Source organism: Heloderma suspectum, chromosome 2, assembly GCF_057233095.1.
Source record: "Heloderma suspectum isolate Gila_16-S chromosome 2, 16-S_ref, whole genome shotgun sequence".
NCBI lineage: Eukaryota > Metazoa > Chordata > Lepidosauria > Squamata > Helodermatidae > Heloderma > Heloderma suspectum.
The window spans coordinates 242,665,583-242,689,983 of record NC_139459.1 but is presented as its reverse complement, the minus strand read 5'-3'; the positions used below and the strand labels follow the sequence as shown (position 1 = coordinate 242,689,983).

Sequence of the window (24,401 nt, the reverse complement as noted above, 5' to 3'; positions counted from 1 at the left end):
GGATTTTTATTGACTGTGCAAAATTGTTTTATATTTTTGTATGCAAATAGTTTTATATCATGTTATTATATTGTACTTTTAATTTTTGTAAACCGCCCAGAGAGCTTTAGCTATTGGGCAGTATAAAAATGTAAGTAATGCACCTTCTTACAACACATTTTAATTTTACCCTAAACAGTTCCCTACTTTTGTCAATTTGAACCATAATTAGCTAAAGCACAATTGATAGCTTATTCAAGTTAGTTAATGAGCCTTAAGCTATTACTATATTTTCCTTTAAAACATACATGCTTTGCTGTACCATTACATGGAAAATGATTTAATCAAATGCCATGAAAATTTACTGGCAAATAAACGTAATATTATAATATTATGGCAGTAGTCCTAGAGCTCAATGTGTTGGCACTATAGTTCTCCATATCTGTGCCAACTTATCTGCCTTTGAAATGCTAACATAGGAACCTTGATGTTATGAGATCCTATTATGCATGCTAGAGGCTGTCACACACATCTGAGTGCTTTTCCTTTCTTTTGGATTTCCATAGTCCCTCTCTAAGTGAAAAGGATCCTTTAGTTTTAACATTTCCAGCATTTAAAACACATTGAAATTTAGTAAAGGGGGCTGCTTGTGTGTGGGGAAAAAGCACCTATCAGTATGTGTGAATTGCATCAAATATGTGCTATGATGCACATTGGCTCTGTGCTTATCTCTTGTGTAATAGTGCAACCAATTTTAGAGCTAGTATACATAAAGCAGACCATTTGACAAAATTAGACTGTTATCACCACACTGCATGTGGGGAAGTCCATGTCTGAGTGAACATTCAAAAAATCTGTCATCTGGAAATGGGCTTTTGTTTGTGGACAGAGCGCTGAATTCAACATATGAAGGTGCCTTATCCTGAGTCAGATCATTTGTCTGTCTAACCTACTGAATGTATTGTGCCTGACAGAAGCTCTCTAGTGTTCCAGTCAGAGGTCTACCCCATTTCTGCTATTCGAAATTAACTGGAGATGCCAGGGCTTGGAACTGGAACCTTTATATGAAAAGCCTGCAGTCTCCACTGAACTATGAACCCTCTCCAAAGCCCCAGCATCTCACTAGTGAACAAGACATGTTTGTGATAAAAAAGATAATGACAGAAAAGCAGGAGCTTCAGAACAGAGAACAAGACTTGTTGGGTTCCATTTCAGAGTAAACAATAGATCACATCTGACATACTGCAGCTTTCCCCAACCTGGTGCCTTCCAGATGTTTTGGACTTCAACTCCCATCAGCCGCAGCCAGCAGGGTCAATGGTCAGGAATTCCGGGGGGTGTAGTCCAAAACATCTGGAGGGCACCAGGTTGGGGAAGGCTGCCATACAGTTAAAGCTGTGCTTTAACAAACCTAAAAGAGTTTTAAGCTACATTCCAGCCTAGGGACAATCCTGTGCGTCCTGTTAAACTTTTGAAAGTCTTTGATAATATGGTCTAGGTACTGATAAACTTAAAAAAAAAAAAATTGCTGAAAGCAGCTGCCAAAGCTCTATTGAGTTTTTTACCCATTCTTCAGCTGCTTGTTTTTTTACCCCCATGTAGTAGGTATATTTTTGACTCTTTTGACTCTTTGGTATGCAAACTGCAATTTTAACTGTCAGCCATTGTAAACAAATATCTTATCTCTGACCTGAATGTAATGAGAGGTGTTTGTTGGAACAAAGTGCTTGCTGTCTAAATTTTTGTGATTTGAAACTATACATAAAATGGTTGCTTGTTGGAATGGGCTGGTCTGTCTTAATAAAATGACAACAATAAAATGAACTTAACTCTATATAACCAAGATGGCACTGTGGGGAAATCCACAGCCTTTTGATAAACAACACATACTTATTTTTTTCCTTGTGGCGACAGACTTACTGTAATTTTACCTGAGCAGCAGTGCTCATCCTCAGACCTGTCAATAGTGGTATGGGGTCCAAGCATCCTACTTGTGAGTGGAAGTTAATCCAGTCACACAGAGGATCCCCAATCTTCAAGTCGATCTGCAGTATCCTAAATCCCTTTAAAACTAGTTCCAAAGGCTTGCTGCCCTTCTGAAGCATCTTATTTGGGAACAGAGAGGGCTACAGAGTGGGAGGATGTTTCCAATGCAAGTCACACAGCAGGACCTTTGGAATTGACTCCACTGGCTGCCAGTCCATTTCAGGGCCCGATTCAAAGTGCTGGTGTTAACATTCAGAGCCCTTAATGGCTTGGGGCCAGGTTGTCTAAAGGATCGCCTCCTCCCATATGTGCCTGCCCGGACCTTAAGATCATCTTTAGAGGCCCTTCACCGTGAGCCCCTGCCAAAGGAAGTGAGGCGGGTGGCTACTAGGAGGAAGGCATTCTCTGCTGTGGCAACCCGGCTGTGGAATGAGCTCCCTAGTGAGGTTTGCCTGGCACCTACATTCCGGGTGAAGGCATTTTTATTTTCCCAGGCATTTTAACATTTTAGCTCTTTAGACTTTTAGCTTTGCTATTTTAAATCTGTATTAAATCCCTGCTTTGCTGCTATGTTTTATTCTAGTTTTATTCTGGTTGTATTGTTTACTGTGGTTTTAATGTTTTATATATTCTGTATTGTTTTATTGTGTGGTCTTTGATTTTAATTTTTGTGAACAACCCAGAAAGCTCCGGCTATTGGGCGGTATAGAAATGAAATGATATGAAATAAATAAATAAAATTGAGCCACAGTTATTCCATTAATTGGTTACATTTATATGGCTCTTTGTCCAGTTAATTCATCTTGTGTCTCTGGGTTTAATTTGTAATACATAATCCTCTGATCACTGAATATAGAAACCAGAAACCTATCCACCCACCCCCAAATGTGAATGATGATACAGATCTGTGTTTATTAAGGCAAAAGACAGACATGAAGGTTGTTCAGTATAATTGCTAAAGGTGCCTAATTATCAAAGTCACAACGAATGTTTTTCTAAAAGGCTTCTTTCCCATCTTCATGGTTTCAGTAACCATAAATATTTTTCTGTCCAAGCATTGTCCATTGAGAAGAATCTGTTAATCTAGGCTATTATACTTGCATTTATCTTTGAGTTAAGAAACGCCTGAGGTCAATCACTTTTTTCAGTGGCCACCCAGGAATGTTGTTCAGTCATGTCCGACTCTTCGTGACCCCATGGACCATAGCACGCCAGGCCTTCCTGTCCTGTGCTCTCTCCCAGAGTGTGCTCAAGTCCATATCCATTGCATCGGTGATGCTCTCTAGCCATCTCATCCTCTGCTGTCCCCTTCTCCTTTTGCCTTCAATCTTTCCCAGCATCAGGGTCTTTTCCAGTGACTTTTCTCTTCGCATTAGGTGGCCAAAATATTTGACCTTCAGCTTCAGTATCTGTCCTTCCAGTGAGCAGTCAGGGTTGATTTCCTTTAGGATGGACTGATTTGACCTCCTTGCAGTCCAGGGGACTCGTAAGAGTCTTCTCCAGCACCACAGTTCGAAAGCATCGATTCTTCGGCACTCAGCCTTCCTTAGAGTCCACCTCTCACAGCCATATGTTGCTACTGGGAAAACCATAGCTTTGATTAGACGGACCTTTGTCGGCAAGGTGATGTCTCTGCTTCTTACTATGCTGTCTAGGTTTGCCATAGCTTTCCTCCCAAGGAGCAAGCGTCTTTTAATTTCATGGCTACAGTCACCGTCTGCGGTGATCTTGGAGCCCAAGAAAATAAAATCTGTCACTGCCTCCATTTCTTCCCCTTCTATATGCCAGGAAGTGATGGGGCCCGATGCCATGATCTTCGTTTTTTTAATGTTGAGTTTCAAACCAGCTTTTGCACTCTCCACTTTCACCCTCAACAAGAGGCTCTTTAGATCCTCTTCGCTTTCTGCCATTAGGGTGGTATCGTCTGTGTATCTGAGGTTGTTGATAATTCTCCCAGCAATCTTAATTCCGACCTGTGATTCATCCAACCCGGCGTTTCTCACGATGCTAAATAAACCAGCTAAACCAACCATAGTTTGAGGTTGGCTTGTGTAGAAGCTGACCAGCACAATCTCTAATTCACACAAAAGCCTACGCTAACTTTTGTGGAAAGTGAAATTAAACTTGCCAAAGCCCAGCCAGCCATGCAAGAGGAAAAGAGGGGAGGGGGAAGTGTGTGAGCACAAGGCTTTGCTCAGGCTCTTTCCACCTCATCCATGTAACCCTGCTGAAAGAAGAGCCCTGCTGGATCAGACCAAAGGACTATCTAGTCCAGCATTCTGTTCCCACACTGGCCAACCAGATGCCTGTGGGGGAAGCGCACAAGCAGGACATGAGCACAATAACACCCATGTTCCCCAGCAACTGGTATTCACAGGATACAGCCTCTGATACCGGAGGCAATCGATAGTCATCATTACTAGTAGCCTGAGTTCTCTCCTAGCCTTGCATTCATTCACAAAACTAAAATAAATGTTCATTTAATTCAAGTCTCTAAGTTTAACGTCAGTCAGTTAATATTGGATAAAAAATTAGCATCTGCTTCTTCTTTCTTTCTTTTTTATTTATTTATTTTGTTATATTTATAGTCCAACCAATCCTGTGGGCTCAGAATATGTTACAGCAGTTCACCAAAGACGAATATATCAGTGTCCTCCAGTGCACAATGTCTAAGACTTTTTGTGCACAATGTCTAAGACTTTGGGGTGCCAGTAGGCTTTCTGCACATTTAATTTGGCTGTGCCAGAGCTTGGAAGACCTTTTCCAGACTGTCTGGAGACATTTCACGTGATGTGTCAAGCCAGTCCTCAGTTGCTCAGTGATGAGAGAATTTATTTCAGAACTGTGTAAGATGTAGAATTCTTCTCCCCCCTAATTCAGGCTCCTGACCAATTTTTAAAAGTTAGATTAGCTTGGATCCAAACGCTTAGTATTTGGCATGTCATTTACATTTACATTATCACCTAATGAATGAAGGTGTGTTATCATTTTGGGGGGCTGCCAGAGATGAACAGAGATGCTGTTGAATGAATCTGATGATAGACCGTTGCACTAATCATTTTTACCTTGAATTATTTGGCTGAGATTTCTTCAGTGATGCTGGAAATACAGCTTTTGTTCCTTAAGGTTTCTAATATCCAGAGCAGCTGTTATTCAACATTCCAGCAGCTTTGTGCTTAACATCAAAATTTGCATGCCCGTTAAGTTTTTACCACTGCCCTCAGCATTTGGTTCTGGAACTTATAACTTTTAAAGGCTGAATGGGTGGGTTTTGATTATGCTAATGTAGCTCTTAAATAAGAAGTTAATAACTACTTCTCAATAATGAAATAAAGTTTCCTAGAAAACACTAATGGAGCAAAAGATTGAGCTATAGCCATGATATCCAGCAAAGCTAAAAAATACAGCAACAGTTGTAGAGCAACTACCATCTGCAACTACCAACTACTTTTTCTTATCATTTTTCCTGGACCCTATTGGACCATTAAGTAGGTTTTGAGACTCAGAGAATGGAGTGCCACTTCTTTGTTTTCTGGTTGTGAAACCCAGCTGCATTGACAGCTAGTTGTCTAGTGATGGGTACATGCAGTGCCAACTTTTAAAAAGCACTGTTCTCTCTGCCACAAATTGTTTCACCAAGACAGGGCCTGGGTTCCCAAAGCGAAAGTTTCTGAAGCTCCTCCCAATCCTGGTCATACTTTGCTTAATTTTGGACTTTTGTTCTGGTAAAACTGTCATTTGCTCTGCAGTACTGCAATCCTATGTATACTTAGTCGGAAATAAGCCCTGTTAAACTTAATGAGATTCATTTCTGAGTAAAAATGCATAGGATCGCACTGCATATAATTGCTGTAAAAGCTGCTGTCTCTTATTTTCAAATAATGCAAATATGAAAAGACATTCCCTCCAATTCTCATTTATATTAGGTGAGGTTGCATCTTCACTTACTTGGCTTTAGACTTGGAGAGAACGTCCTCTTTATGTAGCCCCAAAGCAACTGATGATGCTTTAGCATCCTAAGCATTTTTCCAGCATTATAATTCAACTATTTGTTTATATTTTCAAATTACTATGTCATCTTATTTTCTCTCAGGCATATTTGCAGGCTAGAGAGACTAAGGTATACAAAATTGGATTTACAGCTGAATTTAGCAACCCCACAACATCCGGGTGATAAAAATTGATCCAGAGCAAACATGATCCTGTAACATTTATACATCTGCTGATATGCTTCAGATCATTGGAGATTTCACATGTCTATAGCAAACTTTAAAGTTCTTGCATTGTATACTGTCCCGTAGTGAACATATTTGATGGTGGAGGAGAAACAACATAAAGAAAATGAATGCCAACACAATTTCTGAAAAGGATGAAATTTCTGAAAATTTCACAAAAGGCTGAATTGGAACATTCAGTTTATCTATACGTCCTATGTTAATGATAACTAGATGTTTAAGTGAACTACGTCTTGATAGGGAGAGGGTGGTTGGCAAAACTAATATGTCTAAACAGAACACTCTTCATAAGTAGTGGATACCACTTATTTTGCCTCTTCATTTTTTCAGAGTGCTTTATGGGAATAAGATCACAGAGATTCCCAAGGGCCTCTTTGATGGGCTTGTGTCTCTGCAGTTGCTGTGAGTATTATCCTTTCTCCTTTTGTTATGATCGAGATTTATAGATATTTACAGCTCTAATTTCAGCAAAGTAAATGCTGGCTGGTTACTTTGTACATTGAAAATTCATTAGCATATTGAAGCTCTTTATTCCTGTTTGAGGAGACTGGAATGTGAAGCCAGCAGAATGTCAGATTATAGTGGCATGGTGGTCTTAAGAAAAACAGAAGATTGGTAGTCTATTAATTAATTTATCAGTAGTTTATGTCTAGTTTGAAATCCTGTTGCAGAACTTAAGTTACACATGGGATCCTGAGCATCAACAAAGACATTAAGGGTGCAATCCTATGCATGTTTAGACAGAGAAAAGGCCTACAACTCCCAGCATTCTTCTGGGAGTTGTAGGACTTTTTTCTGTCTAAATATGCGTAGGATTATGCCTTAAGAAAATATACTTGCCTTTATATGTCTCTCATTTTGTCAAAGTTCGAAGTCTTCTGAATGTTCAGCATAATATGAATCCAAGGAGCTATTGTTTAGAGCTGTGTAGTATTCAGTGTTAATGTTGGTGAAGGAGCTATAAATGCCAACTGTTTCAAATGCCTGATAATCCTCTATTGTCACATTTGCATCTACACATGCAAGCATATAAAAGGAAGACAGCTCTCTTTGAAATTATGTCCTGTCGTTTTATTAGCAGGAGACAATAACTGCCCAGCTAGCCTCTGCAACCCTCTTTTTGTTTCGTGCATAAGTGAAGCTAATAATGAGTCTCATAAAATTGTGGCAACCAGTCTTTGAAACAATTGCAAAATTGGCTGCCATTATGAGTGTTCTGACCTGGACATAACTCTGATATCACAGAGATTTATTTCTGAGTTAGGATCGGGGTGTATGTCTTGCTAAGATTGTTTCTGTTGACATATAATACTTTATTGTGGTGTATACATGAGTTTCTCTTGATATTGATGTATCCTGTTTGCTTTTGATAAAAAAGCTTTATCTGTGATAGCTGACCAACATAAAATGAATATCTCAGAAGAATGTGATATCCTGTAACTCATATAAAAATTGTACTACCGAAGGTCTTTTAGAGCATATATGTGCCTTAAAAGCAAGTCTGGTAGTACAGTTTATATCTACCTTCACATCCAGGCAGAATAGCATGAGAGTCAAATTTGCATTTTGCATCCCAGTATATACTGCTTAATATAATAAAATTAGAAGTTCACATACAGTTATTAAAAATTCACATTTAAATACACTATTAAAAACAAGACGAAACAATACAAGGAACAGTAAGATGGAGCTGTATATGATTTGTTGTAATTAATTAGAAGCCAGAGAAAGCCTGGGTGAAAAAGTGCAGTTTCAGGAGGTGTTTCAAACATGCCATGTTTTCTGCCTCCCGAACTGTATAGTGGAGGGTTTTTCAGAGGGTGAGTGACACCACTGAGATGTTACAAGGCAACGACCAGCAAGGTCTTCTCTGAAGATCTTAAAGGTTGGCTGGGTACATATGGGGGAAGACAGACTACTAGATATCCTGGTCCCAAGGTGTTTAGGGCTTTGCATGCCAACAACATAACCTTGAACATGGCTCGGTAGCTAATAGGCAGCAGGTGTAGTTCTTTCTACACGAGTGTTATGTGAATATAGCTGCACCAGCTACTATGCTGGTCTGTGTGGCATTCAGAACCACACTCATTCAGAATTCAGAATTCTCTCTTCTGGCATTCAGAACCTAACAAGCATAGATAGAAAGATAGATAGATACACACACTCACCTCTGTACAGTCTGGAAGCTTAGATTTTGCCCTAAAGGCTAATACTAATTTGCTCAGTAGACATAGTAATGTCTGGTGAGAGTCTTTCATACAAAGTGTGACACAGCTGTGATTTTTTTTATAGTATATAGATCTCTTTTATTAATTCATTTGGAGTAGGATTAATACTTGGTTGCATATTATTGCTGGGAATGTGGTCCCCCCACCCCATTTTGAAATGTTTATTTCTTTAGATGTTTAGCTCACACCTGAAATTTCTTTTCTGATTTTGGAGTTGCTACATGTGACATGTCATATCAATACAGTTTTAGTTTGTAATATGTTATTTATTTTAGTATAAAATTAGGAGTCAGAAGAGATATTTCAAACTGTGAGAGGGCACCTGCCTACTGAAAGCTATACCCCCCTCCCCCCAAAACTCCACTTACAATAGGATTTGAACTTTTTCACTTGCTATATTCAACATTTAAATAATCTGAATTTGGTTTTTAATTTATCATTAATGTTTTGTTGTGCGTGTGTGTGCTTTCCTGGATATCTGAACCACAAAACCCTTGCATTGGTTTGGAACCTGCTGTTGAACATTTGGAAAAGTGCCTTCTGATTAGATCTAATTTAGCATTTAGTAGGCTGTAAATTGGATTTGTTCTTATTAGTCTGGAGACAAAAGGGTAAGAAAAGTCTAATGGATAGTATCCTAGTAGACAGTATAATTTCTAAGGTTTATCATGAGGATTGTTGCACACTATGACCCTGTTCGGATGTAACAGCAGTGTCCAGCAGCAAATTGTGGGTTAATTAACTCATGATTTGTGGGGATGCACACTACGCCCAAGCTGTGCACAGGCTGCTTCCTTTTTCCATTAACAACGCTCGAAAGCCAAGCCGTGGCTTGATCTTAACCCATGATTTGCTGCTGGACATCTGAACAGGGCCTATGTAGTGCCCATTAAGAGAGGGTTAATTCAAATTAACTCTTGTTCAAATAAACTTTGTACTGGAAAAGGTATATGAAATTCAGTGTAAACTTTGTAAAGGGCTTTTATATGGAACGGCTGCATAGTTGAATGCTGTTATCCATTCCTTGAATAACTCCTCTGGAAAACACTAATATGAGCAATACTCTTTTTGGTATTTGTCTAATAAATTCATGACAGATTCTAAAAATAAATATAGTTGTAGACTATTAAACATGGTATTAATGATGAGCATTTGACAACTCTGTGATAGTAAGGTTCAGACAGACAGCATATATATGTTTTTAGTACCTATACTATGAAAGTGTGTGTAGTTCACATATGTTCTCTTTGATCTTTTCCACTATGGCACACTTCATTTTGCATATTTAGAAAAAGTGACTGACTCAACTTTGCATTTAAAATACCCCGTAATTAAAACATAATGACCTGGTTCACACGATCAAAACTTCGGCTGTGGTCCATGCCAAGAAGAATTCGACATCTGACTACAGGTTGTTGTGTCGCACAAACCCAGCAACTATGGGTTATGCAAGAGTTAAACAACCTTTGCAAAGCCCAACAACAGACCATGGGCTATGTGAGGATTGTTTAACTCTTACAAAACCCACAGTCCCCAGATTCACATGACACAACAAGCCATGGCCAGCCACTGAGTGTTCAAAATGGCCACTCACATGCTCCACATGTGTTTGGTCATGGGAACCAGCACACTAAATACAGTTTGAATTCCCTGACTATATCCTCACTCCTTACTAAGCAGAGGGCGACTCTTCCCATGTTATGCTGTTGTTTTGGCAAAGTCATGTCTATAGTGCATGTATAATGTGAATTTATATTCCACCAAAGAGCATAATGTGGTTGCTCTGTCTCTGTATTCATATTAGAAAAAAAAAACACATTCATAGTGTATAACAAAATATACATTCCCACAGAGAGATCTCAATCTCCATAGGAAAAAAAATTGTGAATTTGCCATTAGCATGATTCCTCCCATAGCCACCTATCATAAAGTACTCTTTTCTAAATGTGAATGCCTGCCTTGATGTCTGATATCAAAAATTTCTAGTGGTTTTCTAGAGGTTCAAAACTCCTCTCCCTGCACTATACAGAGATGTTTTAGGAGGAAGTCAGGAGGATTTCTAGAACACTATTTCCTATTGCCACTCTTCAAATACTACCACCCACTATATATTGATAAGATGCTTGAGTTTAGGGTTAGCAGTTCTACACCTGAGTCCCCTCTAGTGCTATAAGGAAAATGGGAAGTCACGTTATACCAAATATTGTTCCATTTAGCACAGTATTGTCTATTTTGACAGGCAGTGGCTCCCTAGGATTCTGGGCAGGTGTTTTTGAAATTATCTGCTACCGGAGTCTTTCAACAGAGAAGGAGAAGCCCTCAGAGGGGGGTGGGGAAGAAAAAAAGTGTTCTTTTTCCATTTCCCATCCTCGTCCCCCCACCCTACCCTAAATAGCACTATTCCAGGTTGGCCAGAGCTCTGGACAGGAACACTCCTCTTAGGGGCTCAAGATACATTTTGTTGCAGGTTCCACTTATGGATCTTTACTGAAAACACCAAGAAAACTTTTCCATTAATCTGGAACGTGGTCACATTTACTTCTGACTGTATGCATCTTTTACACCACAATGACATTGTGCACACCATGTGCTTTTATGCAATGATACTATGTAACTGGTGGACATGTATTTATTTATATACCACTTTTCAATTAAAAAAAGTTCTCAAAATCGTTTCCATAGGGGGGAAATTGGCTTATAAGCACGTTTCAATAAAGTTGTTTACAGTCTCAGCAGGGATGGGCTGCCACATGTAGATCTTCCTTCTTGAACACAGGAACAGACTGTTGTCTTATGTCTGATTGGCTAAACTATGGTAAGGATGTATGAATACAGAACAACTGTTACCAGCCCCACACATCTTGAAATGCACTTTATACTAAGCTTTTGGATGGATGAAAGTTGCCTTTGTTTCAGGAGAGTAGTGCATGTGTGTATTCTGGTGAAATGTGACCACAGTGCAACATCTGGTTCAAGTATAATGTAAAATGTAGCCTGCAGTCTAGCTTGCTACTATTAAACCTATGTCTAATTTTGGCAGCAGTTCACATGGTAATGTAGCTTGATAAACTGCCTATTATGAGAGCTAATCATTAGTGCACTTTACTAGACCAGCAAGCACACAAAAGTGAAGTGAAAATGGCTGTCATTTTCTTAATTTCTGCTAGATTCATATGCACTTTGTAGCGATAGGTAGCACTGATGTGTGAATAAAAATGAAAGTTTCACATGAACATTAGTCACAATCGATGTTTGAACATTAGTCACAATCTATGTTAAAGCTGTTCCTCAAGGCTTTAAACTAATCCTTCTTCCTTATACCTGGAATAACTTAAAGTCACTTTACTACTTATGCTTTATGAATCTTGGAATGGGGGCTTTTGAAGTATCTGTGAGTTTATCAAATAATATGCCTATTAAGATAAGTACAACAAAACCTTTCTCTAGCTTGTTGGAATCAGAGTTAGGGGAGAATGAAAGGCCATCCAGTAGCCACCTTTGCTCTTTCTAAAGGCTGTAACCCATAGAACAGTTTATGCCAGGGATGCAGAACCTACAGTCCCAAACTAGCCCTCCAGGTTCCCCAGGTGGCCAGGCCCTCTTTCCCCTGACCACGATCTTTTGGTGGTTTCATGGCTTTTCTGTGGTTTTTTCCCCATTCCAAAAGGGTGAAATGTCTCTTCTAAGGCTTAGTTACTGGCAGTAGGAGTTTTACTCTAAACTATGCTGGGTTTTTTTTGGTATTTTGGCACTGACCTTTAGCCCCAGCCACCACTGGAATGCAGCCCCTAAGAGCTTCTCTTAAACTGAATTCGGCCTTCAGGCTGAAAGAGATTCAGCATCCCTGGTGCCAAGATTGATTCTGAGCACGGGGAGAGAGTTAGCAGCTCAGATTCAGAAAAGGAACAGCCAGAACTGGGGGAGGCATTTTCACAAGCCAGTTCAGATACGTGTAGGCATGCTTCTCAGGTTACCAACTCCCAGATGGCCGGGCATGAAGCTTCCTCCTTGCCCTCCTTTGTGAGAAGCAGCGAGCAGGAGGAGGAGGGGATTGGAGCCTGTGACCTAAGAGACGTCAGGCAGCAGTGCAGAATTAAGAGGGAAACGTCAGGGGAGGAGCTGAGGCGGTTGACCCGGTTAGCGATGCGTGAGAGGCTACGTAGGGAAGCATCACGCGAGGGGCAGGACCTCCTTTCCTAAGTTTCAAACTGTGGGCATCTTTCGGTGATCCCATTTGAATCTCCTGGAGGCATTCCTTTGTAGCCAGAGAGTGTTCGAGGATTTGCATCTATAATGAACCTGTGAATAATGAATTAAAGGCGTGAGACTGAAGCCTCTCTATTTGTGTGTGTGTGAGTGCTTAAGGATAGAGGGAGCCAAAGGATTTGTGACAGCTGGTCTATGCAATACAGATCAACAGATTGCAAGCAAAAGGCAAGCGCACTTCAGAAAATGTGTACCTGAAAGGGAATAGGTCCAGACGATTCAAGCATATCTGCCCGGATCCACTATATGAGAAGGGACACTGTCACTGACCAATATGACCAAGGAGTCAGTTCCTTCCCAACCTCAAGTATGGCAAGCATTCCAATCCTGAGCATGAGCTAAATGCTCCCATTCTGATAAAAGTGGATAGCTGTGCTGCCTTACTGAATCATAGATCAATCTGCAAGCTACAACTTGTGTGGCTTAAACAAAAAATGTATTGATTGACTGACAAGCATCCCATATTTTTGTGACAATCATTATTTCATACTGGCTATTAAAATAAACACTTTTCAGAGCACTTTTATTGCATTCATACATCACAAGCATTTCCCTAGAATTCAAAGGATATAATTTCTTATGTGTAGAAAGATCTTTCAACAAATAATGTGAGGGTTCTTATCTAGTTTAGCCAATTAGCAAGACATATTAATTTTTAATAACCTTGCTTCTTGGATTAATGTCTAGATCATTGTAGTTCCCTTATTATCTTAGTTCTTTTGGGCACAGGTTGGTCTCAAGATGGCTGAATGGAAGCAACTCTTTGAAAATGCAAAATGTTTTAATGCTCTGAGCTATGGAGATTTTGTAGTTTTCACATTATCAAATGCCAAACTTTCCAAGCTTCCTGGTGGAAACTGAATCGCTTTCAAGAGATAAAAAGCCCCACAAGATGAGATCAGAAAGAAAGTTTACACAGCCCTATGAAATGACGAACAGCAAAAATTTCACACCACACTGAACAGTTCTTGTAACTGAGTAATAGTAATGTTCTTGAACTTGTAAATCTGTAACGGAATATAGTTGTTTATTTTAATGTGTGCAATGACAATCCTTTCAGGAAATAATTTGGGGGGGGGGGGTGTTCTAGAACATACAGATATCTTATAGCTTTACTAGATGTACATATCCAGGGAAGTAAATAAAAAATGGTACAATTGTATTTGGGCCACAGAGACATGGCAAAATACCATAGTCTGAACTTCCAAAGCAGTAGATCTGGAGAAGCATAGCTCTACATGATAAACAGTAATAAAGTTAGCACTGATCACAGACTACCAGTAAGAATCTGAATTGACTGTGGATACTTCCTTACATGGTCTAGTAATATAACATAGCACCAGATGCCTTTTCAAAGCATCAGTCACACAATTTGGATAGTTATTTGCATGGCCTAACATAGTTCCTTATGCAGAGCTTTTTCTGCCTTCAGATTCAAGGTTAATTGTTATATATGCAATTGGTAGTACAGATACACAAAATAAACACTTTTCAGTGCTCTACTGTACTTGTAATTACTGTTAACAACCACTGTAGTGCTTCATGAGAGATATACTCTTAACTGAGATTAATACCAGTGGCATACCACTGGCGTGACAGCAACTGTCCAAAAATGGTCTAATATGCACAACTCCAGTTCTCTTATTGCCCCTATAATTTTAGCACTGGTTATGTAAGATAGTTACATAAGTTGATACCAGAGGTACTGTTCTATTGCCGCCACCACCTCTATTACCACCAGTGGGACTCTGATCATAGAAACACTATCTGCTATACCATAGCTTTAGGGTTTTTTGAGCAGTAGCTCCATGTTGCTAATATTGCTGGAAAGGAGTGAATAGCACTGGTGGTGGGTCGCCTTGGTTGCAAAACTCCAGGTCTACAGTAGGAAGTGGTTTGGCTAGAACTGCACTTCTTGGTTATAACAAAAAGCAGAGGGCTTTGTTATTCATCATCTAGTCACAAATGTGCTGTTCAATTTTCCTTCTGTGTTTTAAACTAGCTATTGCTTCTTTGTTTGCTTTTGAAAATGCAGCTTAAGTTTTCAAAACAACTGCCAAATAGCTGTTACTCAAATCCAAACATATCTTGAGATACATTTCATACAATTTCTTAAGTCTGATGTAGAAGTCTAGCCTCCTACAACTTGGGCTTGAACTGGGTTTGCTTGAATTGATCCTTGCTGCTCTTCTTTCTTGGAGAAATTAACGCTGTGAAGGTCAGTAGCTTCTGTTTGCCTGTTAAATTTAAATGCATTGTAGTTTCTTGCATAGGATACAAAAAGCAAAGCACGCAACGGTGGCCTTTTTTTTCTTTTCTTTTCGCTTCCATGTTCCATCTCTGATCTAGGGTTATCAGCAATAAAGCATTGACATCTAATTCTCTTTTAAATGTGTTAACAAGGGAAACAAGGCATAATTCACATCAGGAATAAATGTGGAAATGATCACCAGTTACCTCTTAGTGCCTATTTTCCTATTTCAGCTAAAATAAGACGATAAAAGTCCAAATCATGATTCTCATTTGCATTTATTTTTAAAATTAATTGGAAAATGCTGGAAAATAATATTCTGAAATACTGTTGTACTTCAGTATTGAATGTTTATTTTACTATTGTAAATATATGTCTTTCAAAGACCTTCATTCCTCATATAGGGACTGGAAACATAGATGTTTACTTAAGCACATACACTGTTTCTCAACAGTACCATTACTTATGCAATTCGTGCTCAAGCTGCGTATTTATTTACTTATTTATTATTATTATTTATTTATTGCATTTATATCCCGCCTTTTTTCCTCTTGCAAGGAACCCAAGGCGGCTTACATTATCCTCCTCTCCGTTTTATCCTCACAACAACCCTGTGAGGTAGGTTGGGCTGAGCGTCTGTGACTGGCCCAAAGTCACCCAGTGAGCTTCCATGGCCAAGTGGGGATTAGAACCCGGATCTCCCGGCTCCCAGTCCGCCACTCTCACCACTACACTACACTGGCTCTCACATTTACTTACATTTCTATCCCACCTTTCTTCCCAGAAGCTCAAGCTGGCACACATGTTTTCCTCCTGTTATCCTCAAAGCAACCGTGTGTTGTGAAAAATAGCAACTGGTCCAAAGTCATCCAGTGTGCTTCATGGCTGAGGTGAGATTAGAACCAGGTCTCCCCAGACCTATTCTGACACTCTAACACAGCCTTTCCCAACCTGGTGCCCTCCAGATATGTTTGACTACAACTCCTATCATCCACAAGGGCCATGCTCTCTGAGGGTAATGGGAGTTGCTGTCCAGAATGTCTGGAGGGCACCAGGTTGGGGAAGGCTGCTCTAACAACTACACCACGCTACTTTGCTTTCTGCTAGTGTACTTGTTTGCATTCTGCTACATGCAGTTTTGTCCGTTCTTCTTGTTATTTAATATATGTCATTCAGGATATGCTTCATTAATCATGAGACATACAGGTTATTGATTGTATAAGAATGGTTAATGATGCCATGATAAAAGGGCAGGCAAGTGAAAAGAGCAATCTCTTTGTATAGGTTCTGTGCTGTTCTTTCCCTCATAGTCTTTCAGGTTATTAGTGTACTTAAAATGATTTGTAGTCTATCTGATAATGACAGAAACTTCTATTCTCCTGAGTGTATTAAGGCTTCCAGGCTCCACTGCCAAACTAAGACTAATCTAGTTATTCTCTTATCGTTTACTCACTTGTCGTCTCTGATCAGAAAATTAAAATGTTGGTGAGGGCAAATGCTACAGCAGTGTCTCTCTTCTCTTCTTCAAACCAGTTATTTTCAATCATTCTGCTTTGGGAGCTTAGAATATTATTGAAATGTGAAACACTTGAATTGTACTCATATTTATTAATAAATCCATCATGAGAATATTAATTGTGCAGAAAGGCTGTTGTTTATCTAATCTATTTACTTTCCACCTCAGTACACATTCTTGAAAAGTGTTGAGCTGAAGCACATATTACTTTGGCAAGTTATGTATGACATCTTTTTTTTTTCTTCTATGGGAAGTAGTTTTAGTGTCATGCTACAGTTCTGCAAATTCATTGGGAGATGTATATTATTTATTCATAATTATTTTCATATTATAGAGAGATGGCGGAACCTTTTATGTTGCAGCATAATGTACTTCATACTAATTTGACATGTCCAAGTGCAACAACATTCTTATCTTAAGGGAACCAACTGGACCTTTTTGGTCTTAAGGTAAACTGTGGGTTAGCATTACGTGCATGCAACAAGCACACACCAAAGGAGGAGATTGGAAACATGTGCTTCCAGTTTTATACTAACCAGGGCTTCCCATTTATATCTGACCTCAAAGAACTCTGGTTAGTTTTTATATATATATATATATATATATATATATATATATATATATATTTAAGCAAGGATCATAAACCACAAACTAGTTTGACCTAACAAGAGTTTGAACTAATCAGACTTCCCTGCGTTCAGATGTAATGGAAGCTTTCAGTCTCCTCCTCTTTTCACAGAAAAGGTGGGGAGAGAAGTACATAAGCCCAAGGTTTGGTTTAGCATACAAACTGGCCCAATGATTGTTCTCCAAGGACCCCTTGCATATCTGCCATGGAATTTCAGCTTGTTAAAGATGATTCTAGAGCATAGTCTTAAGACTGAAGGGATGCAGAGGTTAAGGCCAGTTGCACAAAAAAGGTGTTGCCATTATAAACCTCAGAATTCTTATAAAAATGATACCTGTTGAGCTAATAACGTGAAATTGGCATCCATTATCTACTTGATAAGATCTACAAACATGCCAAATTTCAAAGCAATCTGCTAAAAATTGCCACAGGTACAGCAAGTTAAAAGGTGCTGAACATTGACACATTTACCCTTTTTACTTCAATTTTTGGATAGGCATAGAAACATATGTTTCTTTCAAATTTTGGTGAAAATGACTGATGTACTTTATTCAGGCTTGGCAAGGAAGGCAATCCATCATTGATTTGGTGAACGTCTGAGCAGCTCTCCTGCCCCATTAAAGCCTATGACAACAACTATTGACAAAATTATGTCATGCATGCTCATGTTCACTCCTTCTGAAGCAAGAATGCTGCCAATACTGCAGTGTTTGCAGAGGGGTTCTGTTGTTGCAGAGGGAATCCAGTGGATTCTATGTGCAATGCCTATTCCATTAGATATGGAATGTGACTTCTCAGGGTCAAACTACATGTTACTACATGGATCAGGACCCTAGCATTAGGGGATGTGGGGGGCTTTAACACTTTGTCCACCTGCAGGATGCCTGAAGCACAACACTTTTCGCCTTGAGGAGCTACCATAGGAGATTCTGAGGAGGGTTTTTTTGTGAGGTGATTCTGAGGGAGAGTGGAAAGATTTGAGAGAGGAAAGAGATTGGGGAGACCACAGGGAGAGTCAATGAATAAAAAGCACCACTAAAGCAGACAGTAAAAACCAGAACCACAGCCAAATACGCTCTCCCAGCATTCATCCAGTGGTAGCTTTGAGGCCAGAGAGTGGCAGATTAAGGTCTCCAGCTGCATTTCAGCCCAAAGCTGCATAGCAGTAGACAGGCCCAACAGGAGAGACGCAGCATCGCTCCCTCGTGCTGGATAACTGCTTTATTGGACTCTATCACTTCCTATTTTATCTTTTGTTTTGTTTATACCTGAATTGTATCTGTTGGGGGAGAGAGTGGGATTGACAACACTGTAATGATAAATTTCCTTTTCAAAAACCAGGGAAATTCAATTGTCAGAAATTCTGCCAGTTTAAAATCAGAGTCAAAGCTATCTCATGTTGGATCAAACTCCACAAAGCCAGGAAATAGGCAGCTAAGGCCTTAACAGACATGCCTCGTGATCACAGATGATGTTGTACAATGTCACAAATTGTGCTTGTTTACAATTTGCCATCCATGCACCCATACTTTTCTTTGGTCTTTCAGGCCCAAATCCATATGGGGAGGATAGAGTGCCTGGGACCAGCAAAGATGCTCGAGGTTGTCCTGGTCCTATATTGCCTGATGAACCATCTGAGCATTACTGTACTGCTAGAGTAACCTTCCCTTCAATGTGTTTTGGACTACAACTCCCATCACCCACAGCCAGCATGCCCAATAGGGCTTATGGAGTTGTAGGCCAATACATCTGGAGAGTACCACATTGAGGAAGGCTATGCTAGAGAGATCATCCTGTGAGTTGACCCACGCCTGTTTGTTGCTTACATCGGTAGCTGGCAGAATGGTTTTTTTGTTATTGAATATTCATTTAATTTGTTTGGAATACCTGTGAGGCTTTCTAGATGCCCACACAAACTATTCGTGATAACAGTCCCAGTAGAGCCATGTATTGCAAAAAACTATTGGTAATGTGAGATCATCTTTCTGTCATTATCAGTTTTCTCAGGCAGATGGCTACAGCGTTGGTAGAGGAAGACTCGGGATGAATTTGACTGAACATGAGTTAGAGCCCATTTTAAGGTCTATTCCATGGCAGTGTTGACAGTGAAGAAGCTGTTCTTCTCTGCCACCATTGCGATGGCACAGTCTCAGCCAGTGAAATTGTTTCAGGTAGTAAAAGGCTTGTTACATTCTAGGTCCCACTGTAGTGAGCAGACGCTCTTGACAACCTGCTGTAATGAGTTTGCATAACACTTTGCTGATTAAATACTTGTATCCATTCCAACTTGGCCTCTGCGATGAGAGCAGGCTCTGTGGTGGTGACTGAGGCAGATACTTGTCCAGTTTTCAGGGAGGAGTTTCTTCTTGTTCAGCCTAAGGATGTGGATAAACTGCTTGGAGGGGGGAAGGCAACCACTTGTTTTTTGGACCTTGGACCATCCTGATTAGTACAAGCTGCCAGAAGGGAGCTAGCCAGTTGATGTTGGATGTTGTAAATGCTTCTTTAAGGGAGGGCTATGTCCCAGTTCCTTTGAAAGAAGCAGAAGTGAGACTACCATTTAAAAACATCATCATTGGATCCCATTACCCTAAATAATTATTGGCCAGTCTTTAGCATTCCTTTTTTGAGTAAGGTCCATAATACAAGTGATAGCAACTCAACTCCAGGGTTTTCAGGTGGGATGAACTTGATTATTTAAATCCTTTCCCACCAGAAACAGCCTTGCTCTCCTTGGCAGATGATTGACGTCAGGAAGTAGACAGAGGGAATGCATCCCTGTTGGTTCTTCTGGACCTTTCAGCGGCTTTCAGTACCATCAACTATAGTATCCTTCAGGGATGTTTGGCCAGCATGGGACTTGGGGGCACTGTTTTGCAGTGGTTCTGGTACTATCTGGCTGAACGCTCCCACACAGTGGTGTTGGAGGACCATTGCTTGGCCCTTTGGGGTTCCCAAAAGCTTTATTTTGTTCCCTTTGCTTTTTATCATCTACATGAAGCTGCTGGGGGAAGTCATCTTGATTTGGGGGTTTGGATCTCTTCATTACGCTGGTGATACCCAGCTCTAGGTCTCTTTTTTAACTGGTACCAAGAAGACTGAGGAAGTTCTGAACCATTGTCTGGATGCAATAATGGATTTGATGCGGCCAAGCAAGTTGAGGTTCAGTCCAGACAAGACAGAGGTACTGTTGGTCAGTAGACAAGCTAATCTGGGATTTGGGGTACAGACAAGTTTGCACGCCCTCTGAATGATCAAGTTCGCAACTTAGGGCTGCTGCTGGACCTGGCATTCCTCGTGGAGGGCCAGGTGGCTGCTGTGGCCAGGAGTACCTTTGCCCAGCTTCAGCTGGTATGATAGTTGCACTCCTTCCTGGAGAAGGCAAATCTGCCCACAGTGATCCATTCCTTATTCACCTCCTGTTTAGACTACTACAACGTGCTTTACGTATTGCTGCCTTTGAAAAGTCTTTGGAAATTGTAGTTAGTGCAAACTGCAGCAGCTAGAGTGCTTTCTGGTGTGCACTTTGTAGACCATATTACACCAGTCCTGTACCAACAGCACTGGCTTCCAGTATGTTTCTGGGCAAATTGGTGTTGGTGCTTACCTATAAAGTCCTAAAACAAGGGTGTCGAACCTCAGACTTGGGGGCCAAATTTGTCCCTCTTGGGGCCTCAGTCTGGCCCTCCAGGATTCCCCAGATGAACACAGCCACTTCCCCTGCCCCCAGCCGTTTTCCCTAACCACTGATCCTTTAATTGTTTCCCAGCTTTTGTGCAGTTTTCCCCCCATTCTACAAGGTTGAAATGCCTCTCCTAAGGCTTAGTTACTGGCAATAAGAGCTTTAAGCTACAATGTGCGGGTATTTTTTGGTATTTTGGCCCTGACCCGTTAGCCCCGACCACGCTTTTTGTCTTCATCCCCCACCCACCTCTGCAATGTGCCCCCCCCCAAGTTGAATTTGTCCCTTGGGTGGAAAGAGGATCGACACCCCTGCCCTAAACACTTTGGGGACAGGATATCTGAAGGACCAACTTCTCCTGTATGAGCCTGCCTGTAGTTAAAGATCTGTTTCAGAGGCCTTTTACATGTCCCGCCAATAAGAGAGGCTAGATTAGTGGGAACATGTGACAGGGCCTTTTCTGTGGCAGCTCTCTAATTGTGGATCTCCCTCCCAAGGGATGTTAGATTGGCTCCTGCTTTGTTTAGTTTTAGGCAGGCTGCTAAAAATGTTTTGTTCCACCCGGTGTTTGAGTGATTTTAAGTGTAATTCTGCTCTCTGTTGTTTTTTCAATTCTATCCTGTTTTTATTGTATGTTCCTTTCAGGGTTTATTGGTCCAAAAGGTGACTAATAAATAATTTTATAAATATATAAATAGAAGGGCCAGAGTTTTGAACAATTCCTTGCTCTGTGTTCAGCCAGAAATCCGATATAGGATTTAAGGCTAATATCTGAGTTCAGTCTTGCTTTATTTGGCCTTCAGGAATATGTGTATTTTAAATCTCTTCTCTTTGTTTACAGGCTTCTCAATGCCAATAAGATCAACTGCTTGAGGGTAAACACATTTCAAGATCTGCATAATCTCAATTTGTTATCACTCTATGACAACAAGCTGCAGACTATCAGCAAAGGGCTTTTCATACCTCTCCAATCAATTCAAACTCTGTGAGTATTCAAGAATATTGCATATGGGTTCTGCCCCCTCCCCCAATAGATGCTTCCTATTGATATTTGCACAGATGAAGGACATACCTGATCCCATGATCTTGTCCCAATCTCTTAATCCTGAGTAACAATTATTTCAAAATAACATTATGTCTGCCTGTGTGCCAGAGGCAAAGATGAAATACATACATTAATGTGAAGCAATTCCATTCCACAGGAAGTGAAGTACTGAGACCTTGAGGAATAGAAAAGGGGATGAAGGGACAGAATGAACAAGGGTGTGGATAGCAGATATGGAAATAGGACAAAAGATGGAAAGAAAAAGGAGAGAAAGGATAAAAGAACAATGGGGGAATTTCTGGTAGTGTTTTTAAACTTTTCATTGTTTGAAATTGTAACTTTAAAAAAAGCAAACATTGAGGCTGAAATCCTATACCCACTTTCTTGGAAGTTTGCCCCCTTGAACTCAATGTGACTTATTTCTGAGTAGACACCAGTAGGAATGCACTGTAAGCATGCTATATTTCACTTTCCTTACTGATTCAAGACAATCAGAGAATTTGAGAATAGATGATACGTAGCTGTCGGTGATAAAATCAGAATCAAATAATACAGTCACCTTTTCACTGCAACGCAATGGGAAAGAATGTTTTCTGTTGGCAATGGCCCTTTTAGGAATTACTGGTGGTAGTACAGAATTCTGTTGCTCTGTGCTTGCTGCTGCTGCTGCTGACATTGCTAACCCTGCTATTGAACTTTGACTTGCTCCAGGATACTGCTAAGCAAGTCTAGTGGATTGCTACTTCTGCCGCTGAGCATTACTCTACTCCAGGCAGCAGCCCAGGGAATCATATTATTATCTCTTCTTATATTGTATGTGTAGTGCATTCATATTCCACAGTACATTGGTAGTATGAACAGACACCAAATGGATTGCATGTAGTAGACACTTAGGATAGGAACCAAAGATGAGATAGGTGCTTACAGGTGAAGTTCCACTGCTAAATATTCCAGCTATCATGGATCGTGTCCAGTAGTGACCTTCTGCTAGTACAACGGACACAGCTGGAAGCTCAAATTCCCCCACCTCCTGTGTGCCTCCCCAAATCTGCTCCAAAGGGTTGGAGGAATCTCTTGGGCAGATTGGAGGGTGGGGGGCTGCAGGGGGAAGAAGGGGAAGGAAACTCCCATTGCTCAAGCAGAAGTCCACTTGCATAATATTGGATTTAGCCCCAAGTAATTAAAAAGGGAATTCCAAAATCAGAAACCAAAGTTCCTGCTAAATATTAGATTTCTTTTTATACTTATATATCCTTTTCTTGCCTCTTGGTCTTCAGCTACATTCCCTTAGAAACATTTGCTGAATGGTTTTATGTGATGGAAGTATTCAGTATCAATCAGTATCCACTTCTACCAAAAGCAGCAAATAGCAAGGATAATGAAATTTCATTTAAAATTGCATTCCTACTCTCACCAAGTAAACATTACATATCATCATACTATTTTTGGTCATGTAGTCCCCGTTAAAATATTATTTTTCAAAATATAATTTTGATATATTATTGTTTTCTTTGTGTCTTACAGTGAAAGATGGTATCAAGTTATAAGGATTAAGAGAGGAGTCAAAATTGTTTTATTTTTATTAGATATGTTGTATATACCATTTTTGACAGTTTCTTGGATAGCCGTTCATCACAATGGTACGAGAATTTATTTTTTAAAAAATAAGCTAGGCTGCTTGGCTCCATCAGAATTTTTTTGGTTAAAATATTATTTGGAAGAACATAGTGAGGTCAAAAGATGAGTCTTTGGGCTGATTTTCCTCTCCTCTTTCTTTCCGTTCCCTCACCAGCTTGAACTGTTGAAACACTCATCGTGTAACTGTGCCCTCTGTTATTCAGTGACCAAAGGCATCTAGACTTACAGATTCTTCACACAAAATGGGTCATTGCATGGAACAGCTACCACAGGGAAACCACTTGAAACCTCCTCAGTATGGCAGCTTCTCTACTCAATGAGCCATTTTGTGTGTACTAACTTGCCACATTGACCCATGTGGTTTCTCTGCACTCTGCAATTAAACATTCCGGGCATGGAGACAAACCACACACTGCAACCACGTGAGGAACTGGTGCACGTTAACAGCTTGTTGCTGGATCAATGGCTGCCATAAAGTAGCGTCATTTTTTGTGTGAAATGACCCTGTGATTCTTCATTTTTTTATATCACTTTATTTTGATGTTTTGCATGTAACAGGAACATTCAAACATATATTTAAAAACTGACAGAAAATTACTAGATGCCAATGAGACAATAATTAAAAATAACAAATAGTATCTAGTGTTGTCACCCATAATTAGCTCAGGTTAATATAATAATTATAAAAAGTGCTGTACCTTTGGGAATGATTTTATATGGAGGTCATTATCATATTTTTTGCTATTAGAAATACATTAAATAAACAAACAAACATGTTTCCCTCTTTATTTGTTCATTATACGAAATGAGGGAACAGCCCCCAGATTCAGCATAGTAGATCTCTCCACCAGTTAAGCATAAATCACCTTTGTCCCTGCATGTGGCAGAGGTCCTGCAAAGCTGGTATGAGTTTCTAATAAACATTGGCTTGTTATATTTCACCCAAC

The 24,401-nt window shown here is 40.0% G+C and overlaps 1 protein-coding gene across 1 annotated transcript in view; it reads left to right on the top strand.

Annotated features, from left to right (window-relative positions):
* SLIT3 (slit guidance ligand 3) overlaps positions 1–24,401 on the top strand; it is a 693,114-nt gene that overhangs the window by 474,571 nt on the left and 194,142 nt on the right. The window contains exons 12-13 of the mRNA XM_084838630.1: positions 6,531–6,602; positions 21,613–21,756. Coding sequence (XP_084694756.1) covers positions 6,531–6,602; positions 21,613–21,756 — 216 coding nt within the window. The remainder of the gene's footprint in view (positions 1–6,530; positions 6,603–21,612; positions 21,757–24,401) is intronic.